General features: G+C 34.7%; 4 protein-coding genes and 1 pseudogene across 4 annotated transcripts; 2 read left to right on the top strand and 3 right to left on the bottom strand.

Annotated features, from left to right (window-relative positions):
• Nucleotides 1–197: 197 nt before the first annotated feature.
• Nucleotides 198–7,062, top strand: LOC130798717 (probable beta-1,4-xylosyltransferase IRX10L). The gene is made up of 4 exons (XM_057661818.1): nt 198–677; nt 4,075–4,463; nt 4,593–4,834; nt 6,208–7,062. The coding sequence occupies exons 1-4, from the start codon at nt 569–571 to the stop codon at nt 6,719–6,721; spliced, it is 1,254 nt and encodes a 417-aa protein (XP_057517801.1). The 5' UTR covers nt 198–568; the 3' UTR covers nt 6,722–7,062.
• Nucleotides 7,063–7,600: 538 nt separating this feature from the next.
• LOC130798719 (uncharacterized) lies at nt 7,601–9,830 on the top strand. Its single transcript, XM_057661820.1, has 4 exons — nt 7,601–8,001; nt 8,085–8,146; nt 9,271–9,388; nt 9,485–9,830. Exons 1-4 carry the CDS (start codon nt 7,760–7,762, stop codon nt 9,561–9,563), a joined length of 501 nt encoding a protein of 166 aa, XP_057517803.1. The 5' UTR covers nt 7,601–7,759; the 3' UTR covers nt 9,564–9,830.
• A 688-nt stretch (nt 9,831–10,518) lies between these two features.
• Nucleotides 10,519–18,027, bottom strand: LOC130798718 (chromophore lyase CRL, chloroplastic). Its single transcript, XM_057661819.1, has 9 exons — nt 17,543–18,027; nt 17,390–17,439; nt 14,216–14,276; nt 14,096–14,131; nt 13,690–13,740; nt 12,868–12,960; nt 11,586–11,690; nt 11,039–11,131; nt 10,519–10,872 (listed from the first exon to the last, which is right to left on the bottom strand). Exons 1-9 carry the CDS (start codon nt 17,708–17,710, stop codon nt 10,732–10,734), a joined length of 798 nt encoding a protein of 265 aa, XP_057517802.1. The 5' UTR covers nt 17,711–18,027; the 3' UTR covers nt 10,519–10,731.
• A 1,875-nt stretch (nt 18,028–19,902) lies between these two features.
• Nucleotides 19,903–26,968, bottom strand: LOC130797523 (succinate dehydrogenase assembly factor 2, mitochondrial). The gene is made up of 5 exons (XM_057660126.1): nt 26,602–26,968; nt 26,431–26,520; nt 26,085–26,211; nt 20,575–20,643; nt 19,903–20,490 (listed from the first exon to the last, which is right to left on the bottom strand). Exons 1-5 carry the CDS (start codon nt 26,712–26,714, stop codon nt 20,344–20,346), a joined length of 546 nt encoding a protein of 181 aa, XP_057516109.1. The 5' UTR covers nt 26,715–26,968; the 3' UTR covers nt 19,903–20,343.
• LOC130797521 (uncharacterized) lies at nt 20,651–26,078 on the bottom strand (annotated as a pseudogene).
• Nucleotides 26,969–27,140: the final 172 nt, after the last annotated feature.

Below are 27,140 nucleotides of genomic sequence, written 5' to 3'. Positions count from 1 at the left end.
TAGTAACTGCGAACAGCTATTTTGTCTTTTTTGACCTGTTCGCAGTTATTAACTACGAATAGTCCCAAACCTTAGGTCTGGAAGTTTCACGCTCAGTTTTTGAAATAGTTTGATTTTTCGGTTATTCAATTCATTTTTTTTTTCGCTCAGCTTTTTCAAAAATTCGAGTTAAGTCGCATGGACTATATTTAGCCCGTTCTAATTAGGATTGATCCGTATCCGGCCCAACAAAGGCCTAACCATGATGCGTCGGGGTAGGGGGAAGAAAGAAAGGTAGATACTCCTTAAAAATAGAGCAGGTTGAAAGATTGCTACATGAAGTTGACTCTCTATCCTCCAATTTCTGCTTCCACAATTTTACTTAAACAATCTTCTTCACCAAAGCCGAAATTAATTAAACGGCGTCCCTTGTAATCCCAGCAAAAAACTGAAGAAAACGAAGGCTGGTCTGGTGTATGAAGTAGACTCTTTATCCAACAATTTCAGCTTCAAATACCCCAACCTTTTCTTCTTCTAGCTGTCATGATTTGAGGTTTACTTTGCTTGATCTTGTTGATTTTTGAAAAAAATGGAGATTTGGAGGTGGGTTTTCTTTCTGTTTGTCGTAATTTCATTTGGATGGGTAGTAATTGATGCAAAACGACACTCTCAAGCTCATCTAACTGAGCGTATTTCAGGTCAGTTTGTAAAGTCTTGTTAGGTTTTGTTAATAGGGATTTATGAATCTGGTTTTGTTGATATGGGTGATTTGCTTTTTGTGATTGCATGTCTATCTTTTCCTAGTAATGTGATTTTTACCAATACCCATTTCTGTTTTTCTTTAACATATATGGTTAGATGTTGAAAATGCTGTTCTTACCTTATTTATGAAGGAATTTGGAGATTTTGCTGAGCAAATGGAAGTTTCCATTTGCAATTATTGTTGCCTTTTGCCTTGATTTTATATTTGATTTAGAGTATAATAAAGTTTCTCTTTTTTTCTTCTGATGGAATCCTTGTTTTGAATGGAGGAGGAGAATTATCTATTGATTCATGTTGTAGCCGACATCGATCTTTTGGGATTAAGCTTTGGTATTGTTGTTAATGGGATCCTTGTTTTCTAGTATGGGTTTTAGTGGCAAGGGTTAAAATATCCCTTAGAGGGAGGATTTTGTTCGAGTATGCAAGAATATGATTGAACATATTTGCATTAAACACCTATACATTTATATTGACAGTGCTGATTGATTTTTATCTTCAGTAAATCTAGAATTGAATCCCCAGTTTTTTTGTGAGAATGATCATAAAAGCGACTTTTATATGCGGCTGATTAGTATTAACTGGTCATGTTAATTTGGTATTTTGGTGTGCTCTAGCAAAGAACAATTCTTTTTGTCCAAGAGGGCACATCAGAATAATGCCTCAACATGAACTAGAGAACGGTAACTTGAGTTTAAGGTAAACACGCAGAACTAAACAAGAGTCTAGTTGAAAGAGTACATATATTTGTGAGGGTAGCTATACATTATTTTTGAAGTTCTTGTGCTCGGAGCTTTCTATTTATGTCTAATTAGCACCTGGGTTAGGTTTATTTCCGATACTACTTACTAATGATAAGATTTGATTATGGGGGCATCTTAAGCATTGAATTGAAAAGTTTGTTCATCTGCAATATCCTTGGAGGTATTGTTTGATTCACTGCTGTCAGTGGAAAGTCTTCTGAACTTATAGTTATGTATCGTTGTGGAGTGATTTGATTTGTTTCCTGGTGCTCGATGGCTATGGATTTGGATACAAGTATCAAAGTGTAGGATTCCAACAGGTTAATGTTCTACGCTTAATTATCCCCGAGTGTATGGGCTTTCATGGAGCTCAAGTGGGAGGGGAGGCCAGGAAGGTATATGCTGGTTTCCTGTTTAATGAGCATTACATTACCTGGTGAGCTTCTAGAAGGGATTATAGATTCAAGGAGTAACTAAAATACTAGTTTACACTTGTGGGAGGTGATGCAGAATTGGAAGGGGAAGGGGAGGGGGAGAGGGAGAGGAGCAGAAGGAGATATTGCATAAGTAAAAATAAGCTTCAATATTTGCGTAGCCTTTGAAAACTGTGTTTGTGAAATATTTGAAGCTTGCTAGATCAATCCGTCGGCTGTTGGTAAATCGTGATGGTTTCAAATTAGGTCCATTAATTTGAAACATTGCTTTTGTTGAATAAGTTTTAGTGCTGGTTACCCCTACCAATTAAATGTTTCTATATGTCTTGAGCAAAATATTCAACCTTGTTACAACTTTCAACCCATATTTTCTATTTGTCTCATTTTCTTATGAACTTGTGCACATAAGCTCATTGATTAAAAATAATAGTGTTCGTACTACCCTGGAGATCCAACATGTCAAACGAGCGAATCAATATTAAGAAAAAATATTGAAATTGCAACAAGTACTAAACTTGTCTCTTGGCCTTAATGCATTATTTGTAATTGTCATAGGATAAGGCATATTGACTCTTACACGGACATAGAAGGGGAAACAAAGGTTGAACCAGTTTTCTGTTTAGGTTTTTTTTCCCCTTATATGTGTGTAGGCATGTAGCAATGGGGGTGAGCTAAGATAAATGTGGTTTAGGGTTTGTGGAATATTGGAGAAATATGCATCATATGGTGAAGGAATTCAGCATCTTACTTTTTTGGATCTACCTAAATTCTTATTGGTTTATGCATCATATGGTAACGTAAAAGGTCTTCCATCCTAAATCTTATTTACTCTAGAATTTTATAATTGTACAATTTCTCTTTCTTGCTACATTTTACCCTTATTCCAACTAGGTGCATCCTAGATCTTCACTATTTAGTTTTGAAATTTGAATAACTAACGAAGGGAAATAAATCAAATCACCAGAAAAAAAAACAATATTTTACCAATTTATGTGAGGATTGTTCATTTGTCTGCCTGAAGATCAGAATGTGGTGGTGATAGAAGACTGTTTAGGATTAGAGGCACAGGGCCAATGGCAAAACTTGGGTGAAAGTTGAGGGAACATAGGTTTTGGTTTTTGGACTTTGAAATTGGGTTATAAAAGGGGACAAAGGTTTGAACTCTTGATCTCTTAGTTATAAAAATACTAGTTATACACTGATACAACTATTATTATATGATTTTGGGATATTCTACATGGTAGACACGACCTTTGCAAAAAGTCAGTGGTAACAAATTTTTTTAAAAAATTCCACAAAATAGCATTGTACTTTTGGAATTTCACAACTTAACGTATAATCTAATATTTTTTGGGCATTAATGTTACGGCAGGTTAAATTCCAAAAGTACAATGCTATTTTGTGGAATTTTTTTTAAGATTTGCTTCCACTGGCCTTTTGCAAAAGTTCGTGCCTACCATGTAGAATATCCTATGATTTTCAATGGTGTTATTATTAATATGGAGCATAGAATAAAAACAAGGCCACACCGCATCGGCCGCGTTGTAAAGGTTTTCAAAACAAAAGAATCGATATTTCCCGCGTTGTAAAGGTGTAAAAAAACCGCGTTTTGGGCCACATTAAGAGATATCTTATGGTTTCGACTGATATTTAGACGTTATGATCACTACATCACTCTTGTTACCGCATCAACGTTCCGTTATCGTGATTGCAACCGTTACCGCATTTTTACACTATGATATGGAGTATTATATTATGGAAAAAAGTTCACGGGAGAAAGGGGAGGGGGGGGGGGGGGGGGGCGCTCTCGCCCCTTAAATCTTTCGCCGCTACATAGGGCTTATGGCAACTGTGAAAAGGGTATGTAATGCATAATCATGCATTGTCTCGAATATTATCTGTAGCCAAAAAGGACTATGCTAGCAAAATCAGCATCAACCTACATTTTAGGAGGAAATTCTATGACCTTGACTAGTAGCTGCATCTGTGAAACAAAGATGAAATTATTAGACCTGGGTTATTTTGCTTGCAGACCTTTCCTCGACTTTACTTGTTTAGTTTATGATTGATAAGCTACCTATCTATCTTTTCTGTTACGTAAACAGAGTTTTTTCCTTTTAAACCTTGATGATTTTGTTGACAATTGCCAAATATTTCAGGTAGTGCTGGTGATGTTCTGGAAGATGACCCTGTTGGAAGACTTAAGGTTTTCGTCTACGAGCTTCCAAGCAAATACAACAAAAAGATTTTACAGAAGGATTCTAGATGTCTTACCCACATGTTCGCAGCAGAGATATTTATGCACCGGTTTCTTCTATCTAGCCCAGTTAGAACTCTTAATCCCGAAGAAGCTGATTGGTTTTACACCCCAGTGTATAGCACTTGTGATTTGACTCCCAATGGTCTCCCATTGCCGTTTAAATCCCCACGTATGATGAGAAGTGCTATTCAGCTTATCTCATCAAATTGGCCTTATTGGAACAGGACAGAAGGAGCTGATCATTTTTTTGTAGTACCGCACGACTTTGGTGCTTGCTTCCATTACCAGGTGAGAAGAACATTTAACTTTTTCCGTCCAGCCCAAAAAATAACTGTAGAAGAACATTTAAAGAGGAATAAGGATTCTCTTTAATAGCTTGCCTCTCTTTGTTTGTTGACATATGTTCTCACCCTGCAGGAAGAAAAAGCCATTGAAAGAGGGATTCTTCCTTTGCTTCAACGTGCTACTTTGGTTCAGACGTTTGGTCAGCGGAATCACGTTTGCTTAAAGGAAGGTTCCATCACTATTCCTCCATATGCTCCTCCACAGAAAATGCAAGCACATCTGATCCCTCCCGATGTTCCGCGCTCCATCTTTGTTTACTTTCGTGGACTTTTTTATGATGTCGGGAATGATCCAGAAGGAGGTTACTATGCAAGGTTTGCTTTCTCTCTATCTTGCTCTATCTATCTATCTGCTGAAATGAATGGTGGATTTGGTTGGGTTAAGATGATATTCTTATATTCCCAAAAGGAAAACTTTGGTGAAAAAGGGAAATCTTCTCTTAATGGAAAACCTTTATTTTAAAAGGAAACCTTTTACGAAAAAGAAAAAAAATCTTTGTTGAAGCGGCAACGTCACATGATTAGCTAATCTCCTTGATAATTTGCTATGAAATGACACATTCAATAAAACAGTGAATTTGGAATTGAAAGATTAGAAGGATAACAGTGAAATTGTATCAATAAATAGATGATTGAAGGAAGATTACAACGTAAGAAATGATTAACCAAGCAATTCGAGAAGCTTGAGATCTCCAAATTGCGTAAAAACTGACCCATAATATGTTCAACAATTTGCTAGATGATTATTACTCCCTAATTTCCCTTATTTTACTTATTCTCCAAGCTACCTCTTAATACTAACTTATTCTCCAAGCCTTCCCAACATGGCAATTACCTAAATTATCCTAACTTAAACCAAGTATCCAAAATACCAGTTCATTGCAGAATTGCAAATTGAAAAGGCGAATTATGGTTAATTTTGGGCTAAAGGCTAATCAACCGGCGGATTATGTTACACACGAAAAACTTGAGACTTTACTTGACTAGGATTTGTGCTAGAGCACTTTGGTTGATTATTGGATACTAGAATGAAAATTTGAGGTAATAAACATGTGCAAGTTATAAAGAAAGCAATAAGGAATACAAAGATGTAAATAACTCTAAAAAAACAATTACAATAGACGTAGAGATAGAGATAACTAGGATTGTGTTTGAGGATGGAGTTTTTTGTAAGCGTACTAGGCCTCCTGAGCTTTCGACATTTTGTATATTTTTTGTGGTTTAAAATTCCGATGACTAATGGGGGCTACTTATAATGAACGTCCCCCTATTACACAAGACATATTCTGTAAAGATAGTATGTTTCTCCGCGTTAGATTGCTCGTCCAAATCCATGCTTATGGCTTCCTTGGCCTATAAACCTTCCCTTCTATTTGTTTCCCTAGAAAGTCCGTACTTTTCCTTTACACATTAATCCAATCTTCATCGACCCAAGGCCATTAACCATGGACTCGAGGCACAACTTCAACACTTACAAACACAATTTCTTTTGTTCTACTTGTTTTGAAGAGTTCTATTGCTTGATAATGTGAAATTATGTATACCCACATTCTTCATGTCTACTACCATTTAGAATCAGAGTCAAATGTGCAAAGATAACTAAAGTAGATAGAGTAAGTGTACCTGTTAAGCTAAAATGTATTTGGTAATGTATTGTGCCTGAAAAATGTTGCTTTCCGAACATACAGAGGTGCAAGAGCAGCAGTTTGGGAAAACTTCAAGGACAATCCACTTTTCGACATCTCAACCGAACATCCAACAACTTACTATGAGGATATGCAAAGAGCCGTGTTTTGTTTGTGCCCACTAGGATGGGCACCTTGGAGTCCAAGATTGGTAGAAGCCGTTATATTTGGGTGCATTCCTGTGATTATAGCTGATGATATCGTTCTTCCATTTGCGGATGCAATCCCTTGGGAAGAAATTGGATTGTTTGTCGATGAGAAGGATGTGCCGAATTTGGACACAATTCTTACGTCAATCCCTCCCGAAGTTATCTTGAGGAAACAAAGGTTGCTCGCCAACCCTTCAGTTAAACAAGCTATGCTCTTCCCTACCCCTGCTCAACCCGGTGATGCTTTTCATCAAATTTTGAATGGGCTTGCTCGTAAATTGCCTCACAACCGAAGCATTTTCTTGAAACCCGGGGAAAAAGTCCTTAACTGGACCACAGGGCCTGTAGCCGACCTCAAACCTTGGTAGAAGATCCAATTAAGATTTCAGATGACCGAACATTTTTGCCCTTGCCGATTATGCTTCTAGGGGTGGGATAATTTGTTGTAAATGAAATATTCTTTCAATAGTGTAGATGTATTGAAATCTTTTCCTATTATGTAGTGAGGCCATTTTGTAATTGCAATATCAAATACTAATGGTTTAAATCATGTTTTCTTATATGGCACAAATCAGCCTTTCTTTCTCGGAGACATTGATATTTGGTTGTAAATGAAAGACCTTTAAGGATTCAATTTAAACTCCAATGTATACATTTTTGTCGTTGTCAACATCCATTTATGTATGTTTAGATCCGTCAAAACGATTAGTTATGTTAATTTTGAACTGGTTGGGTTCTGATATAACCAATAATAGATATATCACTATTCTATTTTTATAGCTAAAAAATAGTTATTCTTGTTAAGAGATTATCTCACTATAAAACGACATCAAATAAATAGCAAAAATAAAAAATATACGCGATTGTTTTTAGCAAAAGTTTTTCAAAAAAAAAATAAAACAAAAAAGCCTCTCAAAGCATATCTCTACAAACCCAATTTAGGAGGTTAAATTTTCTATTTTGTGTTTTACAAAGGTATCAGATCTTAATTTATATTGAACTTTATCAATAATATTTACGAGTGATTGAGATTTAATTCTATATCAATTTGCACTTTAACATTGAAAGCGGCTAATTTAAACATGAAAATAGTAAATTGAATGAATATAAGTTTTCTTGGATAATATTATGATTTATGAATAAGAAATTCAAAATAAAAAATTAAATAAAGGAATAATAGCCTCTCATGTAGAGGATTAGATGTAAAAGATAAGGAAAGCAAGAAATAGAGACATGAGCTTGTGGGGAGTGAGGCTGCCACGCTTTCATTTACTTTTCATTTCATAACACCATACACAAACCAACCAATTATACTCCTCGTATCATTTTCCCCTCTTTCTTTACTTCCAGATTGAAAAAGCTAGGGCAAAATCATAAACAAACTATAAAAATTTACAACAAATTCGATGGCAATGACAGTAAATTCACAGCAACAAGCAGCATCAGCAAGTAAGTCATGGACTATACCTTCTGCTTTAGTGCCTCCAGCAGGCACCAGCCTCGGTCTCAGACGCTGTGCTGATCGCTTCGCATTACGATCGTCATTCGCCTCTTCTACACTCCGCCTTCCAAGTATCAAACTTGCTACTGCACCTAAGTTCTCCATGCGTGTTGCCTCCAAGCAAGCCTATATATGCCGTGATTGTGGGTCAGTTTTTTTTTATTTTCTTAATCTCATTTTGGTTTCCCTTTGCATATTGAAATGGAATAGATGAATTGATTGATGTGCAGATACATTTATAATGATACTCGGAAACCTTTTGAGAAGTTACCTGATAGTTACTTCTGTCCTGGTAAGTCTAAACTCATATGCCCTCCTCCATTTTGATTCATATGTTCATATTCTTGAAAATGCACTGTACGTTATCATTGTAATATACACAAATTCTTGGTCTCAACGTAAGATGCTTATGTAATATACTATTGTTGCATCTGAAAGATATTTTTAGTACTACACACATTTATGATAAAGGTAAATTGTTAATAATAAACTGACATCCGCTGAAAATAAACCCATTTATTATTTATTTTTAAATAAATTTATCTATTAGATATATTTGTTAAAGTAAACCGACCTATTGTTTATAATAATTTTCGAAACTTCTTTCTAAGTCAAGAATCAAAAATAAACAATAGTGGAGTTTATTTTTAACAATTATACAGCATATGTGGGTTCATTTAAAAATAAACTATAATTGGATTTGTTTTCAGCAGATTGAGCAAAGTCTAGTTTATTTTTTACAATTTTCCCTATATGATATAGTGTATAAAACCTAGATTTGAAAGATATTGCTGAACAGATATATTTGCAGGAATCTAACCGCATCCTACGTATTAGTTTGTGTTCGATTTTAATTTTTAGGTTTTTTAGTTGATAAAATAGCTAAAACATGTTTTGTAAATGACGTTTAGCCGGTTGAAAAGCTGGTTTTAAAATCAAAATCAAAAAGTAACTTTAGTGAACAATTTTTTATCGGTTTTTGACTTATTACTTACTTTTTCTTAATAATACAACAACAGATAATGACAAACTTTTACCTAATAACATTTTATATTTCTAGTTGATTAAACCAGCCAACAACTTTAACCAATGTAACCAAAATTCTTAATCTTAATTTGTTTTGACTTTTTACCCCAAAACAACATTACTAAAGAAATAATATAGAAAACCATATACAGTAGTTATAGCTTGTCCATGATCTCAATTCAGAGGAAATACATCTCTGCTTTTATATTTTTGAGTATTTCCTCCAATGGATGAATCATGAATGCCCCCCTCTTTTAGACCTATGCCTTCATAGGACATGATCCTTTGACCTTTAGAGAATTCTTGTGGGAGTTTATTACAGAATATCATACACAGCAATATATTACAGTCCCCAGCATTATAACAGTATGAACTGAAACTTTTGTGCAGTATGTGGTGCTCCGAAACGCAGATTCAGGGCATATGAGCCTGCAGTAACTAAGAATGCAAATGACACAGATGTTCGCAAAGCAAGAAAAGCCCAGATTAAAAAAGACGAAGCTATTGGGTAAGTTTCATTTCGTCAGATTCCTTCTTTTCCTTGTGCTAAAACCCTCCTTCTGATTTCTACCAAATGTTACGATATTTTCCTTCCGCTCTGCAGGCAAGCATTACCTTTTGCAATTGTTGCGGGAATTGCACTTCTCGCTGGCATCTACTTCTACCTAAACAGCACATTCTGAGTTCCCATATTGCAGTGTTGAGCTCGGAACAGCTAATGGTCCTTACCTTCTTTTTTACGAAAATAGCTGCATCTCTAATTCTTTTGTACAATTGTGTACTAGCAACAAATATGGAAGCATAAACTTGATAAAAGCAAAATTGAATCTTTTTTTGTCATCTTTATCCCTGATTCTTTTTCTGTATAATGGGAATTTGTCAAATCTTATTTGAACTTGAGTTCAAGAATACTGATAGCAACAAATGAACATCATATGGTGTTTTCAGGATTTAGGCCTTCAAACTAATATACAGTATACTATCATATATTTTTTTATGTTTCGAGCAAGATGTTTTCGGTGAATGGGATTTCTCAATGACTACTACCAAAGAGAATTACATAAATCTCCATAACTATCCGATTTGAAGCAAACAAAATGTGCCAAACTGACTTTCAGAAGTTTGAATCCGACTGACCTTTTATGAGAAGGCTCAGGCAAATGTAAGCTTCTTCAACAGATTCTTTGGAGTTGAATAACTGCATGACTCTGTCTCTCGTAGTTAGCTCCATTTAACCCTGACACGTTACACCTTTTTGGGTCAAATGGGGAAAACGTAAAAGCACCAAAGGATAATTCAACATAAATTGTGATTGTATTACATTCTCCGGGTAATTTCGGGTACGCACATAGAAAAAACCCTTCTCGTCCCCACAAAAAAGTGAATGCAGAAATCACTTGTCATAGAACTTGGATCAGTATATCAAAAATCCTCAACAAAATAGAAAAAGATAAGACTCATTGCTCCCTTTACCTTTTGTCAACTTATCTGTTTCGGTTGGGTGGAAATGACAGTATATATGAGCATCTAGAAGTTGAGAGATTTGAAAAGGTGGCTTCGGAATCCATAACGCTGAACAAAAATTCCTCCAAAACGACAAGCAGCGAAAACTAAAATCCAAAAATTTTTGGTACCAAATGAAGAGCAGATCAAAATTTTTCTTATTTGATAGAACTTCCAAGTAAGAATTTTCACATTTAAGTGTCAGGGAACAAAAACTGGACTAGATCAACTGTCCGGAATTTGTACAGTGACTGAACAGGGATTTGCTCAAATAATTAATACTTGCTTCTACACTATCTATTAAATGTCAAAAATATTACAAAATACATATACAGGTAGTGTTGGTAATCATTCCTGTAGAACAAATGAGCCCTCTATTCGTTTGTCCAAAGATAACGGAGATAACAAATTTACAGGAGCTGACATGTCCTTGAAACTGGACGTAGATGCAGGTTTAAATTCGTAAGGGCCTTCTTTGACGCCCCAAACCTGTAGTTTGTAGTTTTCAGCAATGCAGTTCACAATTAATTATATATATATATATATATATATATATATATATATATATATATATATATATATATATATATATATATATTAGCAAGAAAATAAATAATTCCAAATGAATAGTTACAGGCCACTCTTAAGAACGTACATGATTTCCATCATCATCATACCCTCGGTCCCACATATGTATTTCATTGTTTTTCAAGACGGCCATCTCCGATGTACAGTATGTAGCATTGTTCTGTGCAGGCAAAAGGACAGATGAGTCGATATTGAACAGGAAACAAGATTTTGCTCACGGCAAATTAAAACTCTACCGAAGTTAAAGGAGAATAAACAAAAATATGGATGAAAGAGACATTACGAAGCTGTCATACCTTGGATATGAGGGTAATGTGGGTATTTTTGTTTTAGTTATAAAATAAGGGGCGGGGAAAACTAGTATAAATAAGGAAAGGATAGTAGGAACTAGGAAGAGATATCAGAATATCGAATACACAGATTTAGCGAGTCATGCATATTCTTGGAAGAGTGCAAGCCTCTCGAATACATGTATGATCTTGAATCCATCAATTACATCAATAAGATCTACAATTCTATTCTAATCTCAATTACATTTCTGGATTCTTCTAAAATTCACAAAGGCAGAATCAGTCTATTACAGAAGCACATAATGAAATGGGAAACGTACTCACCCATGTATTGGGAAACCCTTCTGGTGGTGTTTTGCCTTCATATAAGCATCGTTTCCCACGTTCACAGCATTTGAGAGGAATAGTTGTCAAATGTTCTCCTATATCCTGCAAAACAGTCTCAAATGAGAAGCCATGCTAGTGTATACACTTGACTGTAAGTCTGTATCAAGCTAAAGCAAGGGACATGATCAGTTGCTTTACTACTGAACAATCAAGGATCCAGTGTTTCATCCATGGTTGTTAGAATCACGATTTGGATTGTGGAATCGTACGATTCTACGACCCAGATCGGTCACAGCGACTAGGATCACCCATAGAGTCAGAATCAGGTGGGATCGGTGGAATCGGGTTGAATCGCAATTTTTAAATGATGCTACCGATCCTGATACTTTAGTTTCATCACTATGGGCTAATCATCTTAATTACATAAATAGAAGGGGCAACCGAGTGGAAGGAATTGGTTAGTTACTTGGCTCCTGATTATAGAGCTTTAGACTATTTCTCACTCCCTTTTGACATCATCCATAGAGCATCAAAGAAACATACAAAATCTTTACTACCAGTCAACTATAAATAATCTAAAAGGCACAGCTGTCTTATAAGGTTTATTTTTCATACTTCTTCACCAAAGACATTTCAAATTGGGTGAGAAAAGAAAAGGTACATATATGTGATCAAAGCAAAATTACGTTGAATCTATTTAAGGGCACTGAGCAGATAGGGTATTTAGCACCAGGGAAACAATTTTAATCTCTGATCACAGTTAATAAGCTTAGAATGTGATTTGATGAGTTTATGAATAGGGTATCTTTCATGATAAGAAACAATATCCCATCATCATCTATTTAAGTTGAAACATGATACAAAGAACTCAAGTTTTGCACACTCGATAACAATTAGAAACTGCTCTACAGAACCATACAGCAAATAATTGATGTAAATATTAGTAGGTTTTAGTGACTAGCTGCACAAAAGGTTTTTAGAATGATGAATACAATGACATTGCAGATTCGCAGGAGTAAAATCTCTAAACAATCATGATAAACAGATTACTTTCAGCCAAGTGGAAATTTCTTTTCTTTTGTTAATCACAAAATGGCCTACAGCTCCAATACCATAGATATAATTTTAAATCTACCATACCACTTCATAGAAATTAACATTTCAGCATGCTCCTGAAATAACAAAGCTTAAATTTTCTATTCAAGAAACTAGCATAACTCAAAGGAATTGAAGATTGATGTTCCATACAGAAGATTACATCATGCTGGAGCAGACTCACCCGAATCACTTCTTCTGGAAGTGGACGTTGATCCTTTGGTCGATCACAGAAATTCTTATACTCTTCCATGTCTCTAATAGCATATGTACTTAACTGCCATTGTCAAAAAAGATGACATATTAGATCTGAACTTTTTGGAGGAAAAAAGTGATGGTGACATAAGTATGAATTGCCGCCTTCCTTCCTCCTTAGACCCTAATCATAGTTCCTACGAGCGTGATACATTGGGTATGATGATGATGACAGAGAAACAAATTCTTCCAGCTTCCAGTAAGAGAAGAGGATATGACGATGATTTATTTTGGGGTCACAAGTGGTGGAAAGAATAGAGCTAATATACAGATAGAACTAGATGTTAAGGCTAGTTTCCACAAAAAAGTCAAAACAGAAGAAAAAATAAGTATGGATCTGATGAGGATCAGAGTAAGAAAGTCATTTATTGTGGTTCAGTGTGTGAACTGCAAGAAGATAAGAAACTGATAGAAGTTGCCATATGGATACTGGAGATATAGTGGGATCAGTTGGAGAAAAAAGAAGAGAAAAAAAGACTTTGTTAGAGAAAAAAATATATTGGTTCATTAAAGCAAATGTATTGGAAAAACAGGAAGGATTAGGGAATCGATTTGTTAATTTCTAATTTACATTTGCAAGAGTATCATGCCTCATGCAAGCATATCCTCCTGAATTTGCACTTTGATACCAATAGATCTCTACTTTCTGTCAACTGTCAATTTATCGATGTCATCTTCTTAATTTACACAAAGTTTTATCACTTGGCTTGCTATGACAGAATTCTCGATTTACATAAGCTAAAAAACTTACCTCCACATCACATTTCATCTCCTTGGAACAAGGTTTCACCATATAAAACCTCTGTAATACAATGCCCACAATTAGCAACATGGGAGAATCACCATCAGCAAATTCTAACAAGGCAATATCTAAAAGAGTAATCAACATTGAATGTCAATGAAGATTGACGCATTTAAATCCACATCCACACGTTTAGAAAAAAGTATTTGTTTAGTACAGACTGACAGAGGGTAAGAAGGAATCTTGTCTTCTCCATTTAAATATAGTAAGTTATATCTTTCGACAAAATTTAAAGTTCCAGACTCTGAAAGTGCAATGAACATCTTGAGCAAGTAACACAGGTCATGGAGAATAAATGAAATTAGACAACTTTTGATGATCTACTTAAACTTTAAAAGATATACGTGAGGCATACCTGTCGAAAGGGTTTCTGAGGAGTTCTCCAGAATGCCTGTTGATAGATTATAACAGCTCTTAAAACAAAATGTTATCATATGTGAGTCTAAAGCCAGATAATACACATCATATATATTACCTGCTCAAAGTATAACACTTGTGAACCCTCCACCATTTCTGCAGCTGGACAGGCAACCATCCTACAAAATATAATCTTTACGATACTCAATTTTGTACCAACAAACATTATATTGGTTGAACACTTCCAAAATCATACAACACTGAGCATGTATATCAAGAATTTGATAGCATGTATGAGGAAAGAAAGAGTAGAAAAATAAAGGAATGTATTTTCCTCCATTTAAATAGAAAATGAGGGAAGGAACTACGAGCCTTTGACAATCCAAAATTGTAAAAACAAATCTCTGTAAAGAGATATGGAAAGATCAGCCTTCCCTATCTTTCCTTTCCTATCCTCCCCCTCCCTGCCCTTCCCCTCCCTCACCACCCCCCTACCTCTCCGTCCTAGTTCTTTATCCAAACACACTAAAGTATAAAGATGGTTGATCATTCTTTACAAACTGGCAGATGAAGCATCAATATCGTTTAGCCAATTCAAATCATATTCTATCCTTCCATTTTCTCAACTCATGCAAGTCTTTGTTGATTCCATGTATATAGACTCAAAAGACTACTATAGTTGTAGTGCTTGTATTACAAATAGCTCAGAAACTACAAATAAAATCAGAGTTCTAGAAACAAAATAGCAAGTGTGTTTTTCGATACATTCATAATGATGGATGATATGTTAAGGAATTCTTGGGTATAAATGATATGATGCTTTTAGTTTGGTGACATTTGTAATGAATGTTACTTTTTATGCTATAGAAACAGCAGAGAACAATCACCAAAATGAAAGATTTTCATTCATCCTACTTCAATAGTAACTTTGACTCTTTTGAGTCTTGAGATGATATGTGGTTAGAATCAGGCAATCAGATCAACTCATTGTAATTGAGTGCATTCTTTAAATGAGAGTAATAATAGTCAACCACCATTCTCCGCTAAGGTAAAAGGTCACATCCAATTTAAAAGTGATAACTCCTCCATCCTTAGATTTAAAAAGAGCACCTTGGGCACACCTTACATTGAGGCACCACTATTGTACACCTTTTGCGCTTTTTTGCGCCTTCGTGCTATTTGCATTTTATGTGTTTTGGATTTTAAATGAGAGGAAATATTTTAAGTAATTTGTCAAATAACACTTAGACAAAACAGTAGTATTCTTTGAAGAGAGAAGAAAAATGAAGAAGGATTTGCTCTTGTTTACAAAGAGAGAAAAAGAAAGGAAAAATAAAGTTTTGCTAACGATTTTACAACTTTGTGGACCTCTTTTCGTAGGCCTCCATAGCACTAGGTACAATCCCTATTTTTATTTTCTTTTTTTTGAGTAATATTTTTTTTTTCTTTCATATCCTTTGTTGTGCATTTTTCATTTTTTGTTGTTTTTAAGATTATTCATCTTTTTTCTTCTCTTATGGATCATTTTATTTTAGTAATTTCATTTTTCCATTTTCAATTTTCCTTGATAATTTGTCTACATTTTTTGTTATTTTCTTATAATTTTCTTCATTTTTCTTCTTATAATTCCCTCCTCCTCTATCTTTATGTCTTGTCTTCTTTTTCATTTTTATTCTCTTAAGATTTTTTTCTTTATTTTATATTTCTTTCTTTTTGCAACAACTATATGGACCACAACCATATGAAGTGCTCTAAAATGTAAATTTATGTACCCTTTAATGCTATTTTTCACTATAATAGTAGATTAGCGCAATGATAATAAATGGTTTTAGATCTTTGAAGTAATGATAATATGAATATTATATTATTTTAAGTCCCAAATATGCTCTAGAATTTTTTAATAAACAGTTGAACCAAAGGTGCCCCAACAAAAGCTCACACTTTCACCTAACCCCTAGGTTTTGGGATCCTTTTGCGCTTCAATGCGCCTTGCTCCTTTTGGAGCTAAGACTCTATCTCTCCGCCTAACCAACAACGTCCCATCTTTCAATCTAATTTTGAGCTTCATAACAACTTCACTAAATATTTCCAAAATACTAGTTATCCCCTAAGATGGAATACAGCATTTGCTAAAAACACATATTAAAACCTTACAGACTTAAGGTCATGCTTGAATTGAGAGTAAATAACAGGGAGAAATAAAAATTCCAACAACGAAAATGAAGATAGATAGAGGTGGACTAGTAGGAATGTGGTGGCAAAGAAAAGATTGTAAAATGATGAATATGAAGAAAATGAGATATTGTTTCCCTCATGCGAGGGGAATATTTCCCCACACCACTAAGGTAAATATTCACCTAAAATAGAAGAACTAATTCCCCCTCCCCTTCTCATCACTTCACAACTATTTCTCTTTCCAACAACCATATTCTATTGATTAGCCTTTGTTTTCTTACGTTGACTTTTATTTACCACAATCCAAACATGGCCTACATGAATCACCCTTATCTAGCTTGAAGCCAATGCAATTGTGGATTAAACTTCGATTGCTAATATCCTAAATTTCAACTTATTATCCCTTCCCTAAACTTATCAATTTCATAAACAATTGATTTGGACAACAATTTAGGAGGGGAGGGAATGGAAATGAAGGAGAGGGAATAATAAGGAAGGTCCCCTTGTTTGTTTAGAGGGAAAGTAATGAGGAGGAAGAGAAATGACATTTTCCTATCCAAATATTTCCACATTTAAAAAGATTTGATAATTAACAAAATTAATGGACTCAGAGGCATTTGGTAACTAATATTAAGGATCGTCAATGGAATCAAATAAGCAAACTCGTTACTTAATGTTTGTTTTGATTGTGTGGGTAATGTTTCCATTACTTTGTCATAGGTGATTCCTTTACTTTGTTAAAACAATGACATGGGAAAAATTGTTACACTTACCCCTTTTAAGCAATACACTTCTCATACCAAACCCCTTAATCCCTTCAAATCTCTTAGCTTCCAAATTCATCCTCTCCAAAATCGATACTCAAACAAAGAAAATTATATCCCACATCATTTCTTAGCCTTCCTTACACTTCAATTCCCTCAAAGTTTAAGTTGGAAACAATTAAAGCCAAATTGAAACAGCAAACATGTCCTAAAACGAGAACTGGAAATCTCGTTAAGAAACTCTATCCATTAATGAAAAAAACCCAAACATCTTTCAATATTTAAATTCCAAAATAATCATAAAGTCACAAACAACCAATCCAAAAATCATGGAAGAGTAAACGAAGTAATACCTCAAATTGAAATAATGTTCAGGGTCTCTAACAGCTTGTTCTCGAGAATTCTAAACCAAAAACACACACCCACTTCAATAATCAGTCAAATTTGTTTAATAAAAAACCATGAATAAAATTTTAAAATCGAAGATATTCAGAAGCAGAATAAACCTTTTCACCGGATAGAGAATGGGAAACGAAACGGGCATGATCACGGCGAGTGATTGATTTAGTAAGGCGACGGATAAAAAGAGCTCCTCCTACAACTAACAGCGTTTTAATAACCAACCCTCTTGCTTTGCTCCACCCCCCATTTGATTCTTCATCTCCCTCCCCCATTTTTTTGTTCTTTTTTCAGTTATTAATCCCTAATCATGGCATAATTATTGAGAAACGGGGAATGGGAATTGGGGATTTTTTTTTTGTTGGTAGCTTTGCTCAATGAAATTGTTCTACTTATAGCAGCATCGCAAAGCCCGTAAATTGAGAATAAAAGTAGTGTGGAATTCAGATAGATAGATACTCCTATCAACTATGGAGTTATGGAGTTGAGTTCGGAGAAGGTGATGATGGATTGGTTAGGGAATAGGGATATTTAGTGGTTCTAATATCCAAATACTTTTAAGAACTATTATTTATGCCCACCTAAAATCTTTTTTCCAAAAAAAAATATTATTATTTGAAATTAAAAGTTTTAGAGCTACTTTTAGGGGTCTTTTAGGCGATACTTGCATTTAACTTTTTAAAATTATAATTAATTCTTTCATATATCAATTTGTATATTTCATATACCAATTTGTATAATATCTCTTAAAGGAATTGCTATATTTTCCAAATAAATCTCTCATATACAAATTTCAACAATTTGTATGTTTAAACATGACCTACAAATTTTATTTAATTTAAATCAATATATTAGTAAATAATAACTTATTTTTTCATTTTATTTCTCCACCTTATTAGTTATTACTATATATTTGTAACTAACCTCATGTGATATAGGAAGTTACTAGCAAACACTAACTCTGAATTTATTATTTTATTTTTTTGGCATTGATGAAATTTATAATTACTAGTTTTTTAACTGTGCACTTGATAAATTTATGATTCTTGACTCTAGCCAACAACGAATCACAAACAATTAAATTAATTAAGAGACAATCGACTAAACCCAAATGATCAAGAGGTGTCATTCGTAACCTCTGAGAGGTTCATGTCCAAAAACTAAGAAATACAACAAATGACATTTCCTTGATTCAAACCTGAAACCTCTGATTTTGTTGGTGGATATACTTCCACAATCAATTCTTGTTTTATTATGCACTTCTGTAAGATAAAAAAATACGGCTAAGCCTTAAGTGAGAATTTTTTTATTTTGTTTTAATGTATATTTTCACAATATTAACATTTTAAAATTTATAATAATACATAATTGATGAGACTAAGAGTTAGATATTGCAATGAATAATATAAAACGGTTAATGAGACTAAGAGTTGAAATTTATAATTACGCAAGTTTTAAAATTGTATTTTTCACCAAACGTCAATAGGATTAGAGAGTTATCCATCAAACTCCTAAGTATTGACTATTGCCCATATCAATACTATCCTTAGGCCTTAGCTCACCAAGAAGAAGGTAGTAAATTTATGTTTCTCAAATACTCACAAAAGGGCTATAGGCCTATAGCATTCCCTGCTCTAACATTTTTCACATGAAGTGAATATTATTCTGAGTATACAAAACATTCATGTTGTGTGAGCCTCTCACAAATACCACACTTCATTCTACGCTTAAATTCAGAAGGACTCAGAAAAAATTAGAAACAATATTATCAGTTGAGAATCACCGATGATGTTAGCAAACATATATATGGTCAACAATTTTCTTAGCTTCATATTTTCGAAAATTATTTAGCAATAAATTTAAAAAGGACACATTAGAATGAAAATTTTGAAAATCTAAAAGTACAAAAGAAAAGGTTGAAAAATGTGCAATTTCATCTTAAAAAATAGCGAACAAATCTCTCTATTCACCTTTTCCAAGACATTACAAAATGTCTTTTATGGTGAGTAAAAAATGCTAAATAACTTTGACATGAGAGTTTTGGTTTTTTTAATGACATTTTCACATTTACATGTTGGCAAATACTCTATTATCTTCATCACTACAAAAGAAAAAGATATAGCAACGATCAGTTTCCTCGCCATTTTCTTCGCTAAACGCCTTTAACAACAGACTCACGATTGGAATCAGTCTATCACTATATCCTCATTTTTGCTAAACGCCTTTAGCAACAAACTCACAATTGAAATCAGTCTATCACTATATCCTCATCGCTAAGGTTATTCCATCGCAAACACGGCCACAAAATATTTAAGTGAGAATTTTTTAAATATTTTTACAGCAAATTCAAAATCACTGAAGAAGTATTATTTATAAATGGGAAACGTAGATAAGCTAGAAAGTTAAGAGAAAAATATGAACAATGTTGAAGAGAAAGAGCCACAATTGTCGAAGCAAGACAGCAGTATATGATGAAACCGTATCCATGGGCATGGACACTGGAGAGCCACATAAGAATGGGATGGGCAGCAACAGTCAGCAGAACCTGCAATTCCCACCCAACTTTGCAGTGGCACACAAGTCAATCATAATTGATAAGTAATACCATACTATCCATTCTGAACGGACAGATGAAATTAAGATCAACTAGACCATAAATTAGCACACGCATTACTCATTGGCATGCTATCAAGCTAGCTAATACTAATACTAACTTCTGATTGTATATTATTCTCTGGAATTCAACCATTGTGCAGTGTGCACTGTCTTGCGGCTCTTGCCCTGTATGGCAAGGACTAGAAGTTCAATATCTTGTCAAGATCATATTCAAGTAACAGAAAATGAGACATACAAACTTATTTTACTGTGTGAATATTAAAGCAGATGTGAGAATTTCTTTGCATTAGAACTACTGATTTCCAGATATAGGACTGTCTTTGCCTCTCTTAATGTCATCCCATCCTCTAACCCATGGTTGTCCTGGGGGTGCTCGTGTCTCTGGAGCCGCATGGTTCTCTAGATTGCTTGCAACCTTCTTGCGAACAGCAGTGAAGACCTATCAATAGAAATTACTGTTACATGCATGATTAATAAACTAGAGATCAAGAATGTCAGTTAACAATCTCATTCAGAATCTCACCGGATTCACACTGAGGGACTGGGGTGGTTCTTCTTGACCACTGAGCCACCTCCACAGATCAGGGTTTTCCTGCAGGCATACTGAAACAAATAAGAGAATCTCCAAACAGAAGTACAATGTATATGCAGTATTCACTGTTACTCATTCACCATCATCATCATCATCATCCTACCCAGTGTATCCCGCTCATTAAAAACTATGGACAGGGTTTGGGGAGGGAAGGGCGGCGGCAACTCATTCCCATAAAAGAGAGCGCGGCCAAAGGAGTCCCCTGACTCGCGAAAGATTAAGAGAAGTTTCCACATCGGGAAAGATAAATAATATGCATATAGATAAAATAAATAAGTAAAAACAATTAAAAAATAAAAATGAAAACAATAATTCTACTAATAATAATAGAAACAAGAAAAAGCAAGAGAACAAGAACACCAATAAGTAATCTAAGAGGAAAACAATAATACTGATTCCCACATTTCTAAATAGTGATGGATGAAAATGAATATTGTGAAGAAAAATACTAACGAGTAAGAAAAGAATGGCTAATAAGCTTGTTAAGCAGCTTTTCTAAGTAAATTACATTAAATTTTACCGAACAATCCCACTATTTAACACCAATAGCTAAAAAGAGTGTTAGTTCACTATCCCTATAAAAAATAACACTCCACAAAAGTTTGTTACAATCTAACAATATGTTACAAAAAGTATTTAGTTCTAGAAGATAGAGCAAATTTTAGGCGTTTCTAGGGCAATAGTGCATAGTTGTAGCCGTAGAAAGGTTGCCAGCTTGAATAGCTTAGTAGGGGAGTTAGACCATAACCCACACTAAATTTGTATGACATCAAAGTACACGCATAAATCATGATGCATCTCAAAACGAATACAGTTGATGAAAATAAACAAGTACTTCCCCCTTTAAATTTTGACTTTAGAAATCAAAAAGTTCTCACATATTTGAGCTTTAAGATGCAAACTCAAAGAAACAGAAAAAGTAATAATATTTAGGCAAACTACAAGGCCGGAAAAAAAATCATGTTAGCAAATTATGGAAACCCCAAATATAAATGCCAGTGTTTTATAACAACAGCCCTAGGAAGTAGGAGGTAATAAAAACATTACACTTCTAGCAGCAAAGATCTCTGCAACTGGTAGCTAATGTACTTATAACTTGCAGACCGTTGTAAAAGAGTGAATGAGTGACCAAACATGTGAGATCGAAGAAACGTCACGATTTACATTACATGACACGTTATGCCAACTAAGATAATATGGTTGAAGGGATGCCAATGAGTAGAATATGTTGCAAACTTGCAGTTGCTTGCAGAGAAGGAACTAACAAATGAGTAAGTCCAATAAGTCCAATAAGTCCAATAAGTCCAAAAGTGTAGGATTCCAAAGGTTCTACATTTGCCAGCACTGAGTTTGGAGGTAATAACCTAGCTCCAATAGCAGTACAACATTCGATAAGGTACAATTCTGTGCACAGAACATTTCAGCATTCTGCAGCAAGAAGCCAGGTAAAATTCAAGGATGTTTGAAGCAAGGGATTATCGACAAATTGATTACTTGTAGAAAGGGAAAATGCTTTTGTTCACTAATATAGAAAGGCAGGAGAGAGAAAAAGGTCTTTACTTTCAAGTGACGATTTCTCTAATCAACCAATCTAAACTGGGGTATGCAAAGTAGAGCACAAGGAAAGAGGGGAAGGCAAATAGAACAGTAATAAGAAGATACAAAGCTAAGATGGCAGTACTTTCTGGCACTGCATAAAGAGTCACAAGAAGAAATATTACCACAAGGGGAAGTTTAGCCGTCAAGTTAACTACAAATGCCAATGACTTGCGGAGTGACATGTTGAATCTCTCCCCACTAAGTACTGATGTATAAGGCTTATTTGGTTGTGATGAAGCTCTGCCCCCTCTGGTGATTCACGATGGTTTCTGGCGTGGAATTGAGTATTTATACCATTGTTAGCAGAGGAGCCAGGTTGGCAGACTTCCCCATTAGCAGATGCAGAGGACCACTTCCTATCCCCGTTCATGCTCTCAACCATCCATAGAATGAAGTAATTTTTACGAGGGAATCTAAGAGCACTTTTGTAAATCCTAGGAGAGAGTAAATTGCACCATGGACAAGAGATGAAGAATGGAAGCTGCATGGGTAGGGTAGGGAATTTCAAAGCAGCCCATGGGAGTTCAAGGACGCAATGCTTACATAGTGTGTGACCACACCATAGCACATATGGAACATTCTCAACAAGGTTAAAAGACTCCCAGCATATTGGACATTCCAAGCCTTCCTCTCTGTTGGTATCAAAAGATGCATCATCATCTGAGCACTCTGAGTTTGGATTTAAAGGATCATGCTTCGACTTCACACAGCCTGCAATGGGGCTTGAAGCACAGGTCCACATCGTAATTAACAAGCCAACAGAGTCAAAGTTGACCTATTTTCATAATTGACCATTAGATGTTCTCATGGACTGCTCTTTTTAAACTTGATCACCAAGTAATGAGCATGGTAAGAGGCTACTTTGGAACGGAACACACAAAAAAAGATCATAACATAAATAGTGGAAAGAAAACCCTAATGAAGTATGTCAACAGAATTAATTCATGTTGCCAAAGTATGAGCAGTTGTTATCAGTTGAAGTACAAGACACATTGAAAAATATGCACCATCATTCAAGGATGGCATGCAGCACAAAAAAACCATGAAACCCTGACTGTTCTTAAAACAGGTCCGTGTCTTTCACTTTGACATGTCCTACAAAACAGCTAACATTTGTGTCTAGTAGTTTTCTATCTATTTTCTCTAATACCGATAACCGCGCACTCTTTTCTCTCTCCACCTTCATACGAAACATAAATGTCAATGTCCTTAAGGGACACCAATCAATTCAGAGGATGACTAGTTAAATAGTACCCAATTCAAGCTCTTCATTTCCATTCTTTTCTTCAAGAAGCTAACAAAGCAAAGTGGAAGCCAACTGCACTATGCAATAGGAACAACGTAACATAATTCGCACCAAATTTCACTTTTAAATCCCTACTATAATTTGTGATTAAGGGATGATTAAAGGCCAAATATGATCACAGCAATCCATAATTTCAGCAGTAAGTGAACCTCAGTTACTCGGACTCCTCTAGGAGTGTCAAACATGAGTATGGAATATGGATTAAGGATCTGACACAGCATCCAAAAACTATTTTCTCAGTTTATTTTATTGTCTCAACTCCCCATGCTCTTTTATTGGACCATCGGACATCACCCCTTAATTTCCCAATTGAGTTTCTCAGTGGACATTTTGATATTGAAAAATATTCTTATTTCTTCACCACTGGCTATCAAGTAATTTTCTTGAATAGATAATGAAGTAATGTGGAAAACTTTTAACACACATGCCCTGTGGGGTGATAAGAGTATCAAAGTAACACAATAGTAAACCATTCAAAAACTAACAGAACAGGATTATCCTTGGATGCTACCTTTTTAAAAGACTATCCTAATAGATGGGTCATTGTACAGTCAAAACTATCATGGATCAGTAATGGAAACCAGTGCCAGTGGATTCGCAAATTTCCAGGATACCACAGTTTGAGTGAAGATATATGGACTTGGTAAATAAATAAAATACACCAGGAGGGACTTACAAAAAACCAAGAAATAAAAAAATAAATAGACAGGGAGAGACTTTCAAAACACCAGAAGCAAACTAATGATCAGTCAAGAAACAAATTACTCTAGCATGAACCAAGATGTTCATTTTAGTTAAAAACCCTAAGTTTTACGAACTCTCAGAACCGAGTGTCATGAGTTACAACTCATCGTTTCTTGACACATGTGCTAACTCCTCCATCATTGTTACTCATTCTAGAGAAAAAAAAAATTTGGATGGTAACTTGTATTTCTACCAAAAAGGTGCCCCACGTGTCCCAAAACCTAATCACTATGCCATGCCTTTGAATTCCAATAAGATCTTTAAGGGCCACATTACTGTTTCAATTCTCTTTTTCTTTTTGTTTAAAGGGAGGGGAATGGGGAGGTCCAGAACAGCCATACAGCAGTAGTACTACAAATCTCAGTCAACTAGCAAAATGAGTTAATATCAAGGATCAATTTCTGAAAAACGAAAACCAGGAGAAGCCGCGGTGGCTTAGTGCAAGAAAGTATGATATCAAATGAACCTATAAAATCATTTTAACTTGAGTTAAAGATCTATTAAGCTATTTTGTAAATCCAGAGTTCACAGTAATTCCAAGCCTATTAACCATTGTCCATCATGAATGCTGGGTCAAATCACAGCCACAAAGATGCATGACCAAATTAATGAAAATTGAGCCTCTCTCTGACCATGAGGAGAACAGTTCACATACTATGATCTGCAAATTTTATATTCTCTTCTTGGTACTAAGCATAAACCTTAGCTTTTTCCTTTATCAAAGCATCAACCTTAATTAATAGGAGTAATCAATTAGACACACTTCACAGCAAGAATTCATTCACCATTTGACAGCAACAGATTCACCATTTGACACACTTCAGAGCAGGAATTCATTCACATTAAAAGTTTAAAATTTGTACGCATATACATTAGTTATTTTGAACTTCAGGGGAAGTAAGCCCATAAAATTATATGTGTTATAGAGCAGTATATGGATACACTCCCAACTTTTACAGGACGATATAAATCATACAGCTCATACTAAAATAGTTTTAACTCAACCTAAGGAATCATAAGTGCAATACAAGAATCTGAAGTCAAGGAGCAGATGCTTCATAAAATGTTCAAAGTATGAAAACAACTTAACTAGTAATCTTAAAGGGCATTCACTATAATAGTTCTTTAACACCTAACAAACTAGTCTGAGTTATAAACGAAGTAACGTGAGGATGCTCTTACTCTGTCTAAGAGTATAAGAATGCTTACTCGTAATGCATTCAAGTAAATCCCAAGAGCTTGTTCTAGTGCTAAATAATACTCCCTCTGTTTCTTCTCATGTCCCCATTTGTCTTTTGCGCAAATCTCAGTGCAAACTTAAAACTCAAACATTATCAATCGTATGTTTGAGAAAATTATTGTAAGAATGATATTTGAAAAATATAGTCTGAGACGAATCTATCAAAAACCCGTATTGATATACTTTTTCATATAGATTAGGGTATTCAAGTCAAGGTTTGGCCTAAAACATACATCCATAATATTCAAAACAAGAAGCTTAAGAAACAGATGGAGTATCGCCTATCGGTACCTTTCGGTATCATGGGAAACTAGGTCCAAGCGTGGCTAGACTATCGTTAGTGAATTTTGATTAAAACTCTTTCAATGCTGCGATTGCAAATCATATAACACGAGAAAATGGTAGCTGAGTTGGTCCGGACCAATCCTATACTAGTTTATGTATTCACCACTGTCAGGTAATTCATAATAGATGCAATACTTTCCATTTTAAATATGCCATATTAGTTGTAATGAACATTAGCATAATGTAGGAAGAAAAACAAACACAAACCAGATCAAGCACTTGAATAAGAGCTTCAATTTCTCTTTCGTCCATGGAATGAATATTTTCTTCAACCCAATTACCCAAAACCAAATCCAACTCCAAAAACCCACGTTGTTTACTTCTATACAGCAACCTGCATCACAAAATCAAACAAGGCTATGATACATGTAGTCATATAGTAACACTCCTAAATTATTCAAAATATAATCAAGTTAATTAACACTAGTATTTCGTATTTCCAACATTAGCTCTTCATTCAAATACCAATTGTTCAATGAACAATTATGTTGCGCAACAGGTATCGATACCATTCTAAAATTACCCAAAACCAAAAGAAATTAACTAAATTAACCTGTTCAATGTACGTCTTCTAAATTCCGCATCAGAAAAATCAACATCACCGGAATAAAATCGAAACGTGGTAGGAACCAATTGAGCTTTCCTGAATACATACATTAAACAATCAATTAAAATTACAATCTTAAGACATGAAAAGACAAAAATGAGTGAAGAATTTAAATACTTGATTGTAAAAGTAGCAGCGATTGGCGAAGTATATGAATTGTAATTGGGGGAAGCAATTTTAGAATGAAAGAGACGATTAATAGCTGGAAACGCTCTTCGAAGCATAGTCATTGAAATTGATCAAGGAATTAAAAATTGAAATGGTCTACAAGCAAAAATTGATGAAAAAATTTTGAGCTCCCAATAAAAGTGGAGGTAGTTCAATGGTGAGAGGAAAAAATAGGGTGAGCAGTACAGAAGGGAAACCTGGAATTCGGTTAAAGGAAGAAGGGGAATGACAATGAACACGTTCACTCGGTCGTAGCCACCCACTCCAAAGAAATGTTGGAGGATGACGTGTCCAACCGTCACTTATAGATTAATAAAAAAGACGTTTTGTATTTTAATTTGATTCAATTTTAGTGTTAGGGTTTCTTTAAAAAAAACAATAATAACAAATGATGAAAAAAAAATTAACTCAAAATTATTGTCATAGTAGTACTAAAATATTTAGGGTTTATCTAACCTATTTCATAGAAGCATACGTTAAAAGAGTTA

This window comes from Amaranthus tricolor, chromosome 13 (genome assembly GCF_026212465.1).
Source record: "Amaranthus tricolor cultivar Red isolate AtriRed21 chromosome 13, ASM2621246v1, whole genome shotgun sequence".
Classification (NCBI taxonomy): Eukaryota; Viridiplantae; Streptophyta; class Magnoliopsida; order Caryophyllales; family Amaranthaceae; genus Amaranthus; species Amaranthus tricolor.
The sequence above is the reverse complement of the archived record's forward strand: the minus strand, read 5'-3'. Positions and strand labels throughout refer to the sequence as shown.

Excerpts from the sequence above, each read along its gene's own strand:
- LOC130798718 (XM_057661819.1), bottom strand. The coding sequence starts at position 17,710 with ATGGGGGAGGGAGATGAAGAATCAAATGGGGGGTGGAGCAAAGCAAGA. Across the intron at positions 17,440-17,542 it reads ATTCTCTATCCGGTGAAAAG|AATTCTCGAGAACAAGCTGT; the intron begins GTTTATTCTGCT and ends TTTTTGGTTTAG. Across the intron at positions 11,691-12,867 it reads TTCCAGAAGAAGTGATTCGG|GATATAGGAGAACATTTGAC; the intron begins GTGAGTCTGCTC and ends ACTGTTTTGCAG.
- LOC130798717 (XM_057661818.1), top strand. The coding sequence starts at position 569 with ATGGAGATTTGGAGGTGGGTTTTCTTTCTGTTTGTCGTAATTTCATTT. Across the intron at positions 678-4,074 it reads TCTAACTGAGCGTATTTCAG|GTAGTGCTGGTGATGTTCTG; the intron begins GTCAGTTTGTAA and ends CAAATATTTCAG. Across the intron at positions 4,464-4,592 it reads GTGCTTGCTTCCATTACCAG|GAAGAAAAAGCCATTGAAAG; the intron begins GTGAGAAGAACA and ends CTCACCCTGCAG.
- LOC130797523 (XM_057660126.1), bottom strand. The coding sequence starts at position 26,714 with ATGACTATGCTTCGAAGAGCGTTTCCAGCTATTAATCGTCTCTTTCAT. Across the intron at positions 26,212-26,430 it reads AGAAGACGTACATTGAACAG|GTTGCTGTATAGAAGTAAAC; the intron begins GTTAATTTAGTT and ends TTTGTGATGCAG. Across the intron at positions 20,644-26,084 it reads TTATTCAAGTGCTTGATCTG|GAAAACCCTGATCTGTGGAG; the intron begins GTTTGTGTTTGT and ends GTATGCCTGCAG.
- LOC130798719 (XM_057661820.1), top strand. The coding sequence starts at position 7,760 with ATGGCAATGACAGTAAATTCACAGCAACAAGCAGCATCAGCAAGTAAG. Across the intron at positions 8,002-8,084 it reads TATATATGCCGTGATTGTGG|ATACATTTATAATGATACTC; the intron begins GTCAGTTTTTTT and ends ATTGATGTGCAG. Across the intron at positions 9,389-9,484 it reads AAAAAAGACGAAGCTATTGG|GCAAGCATTACCTTTTGCAA; the intron begins GTAAGTTTCATT and ends TCCGCTCTGCAG.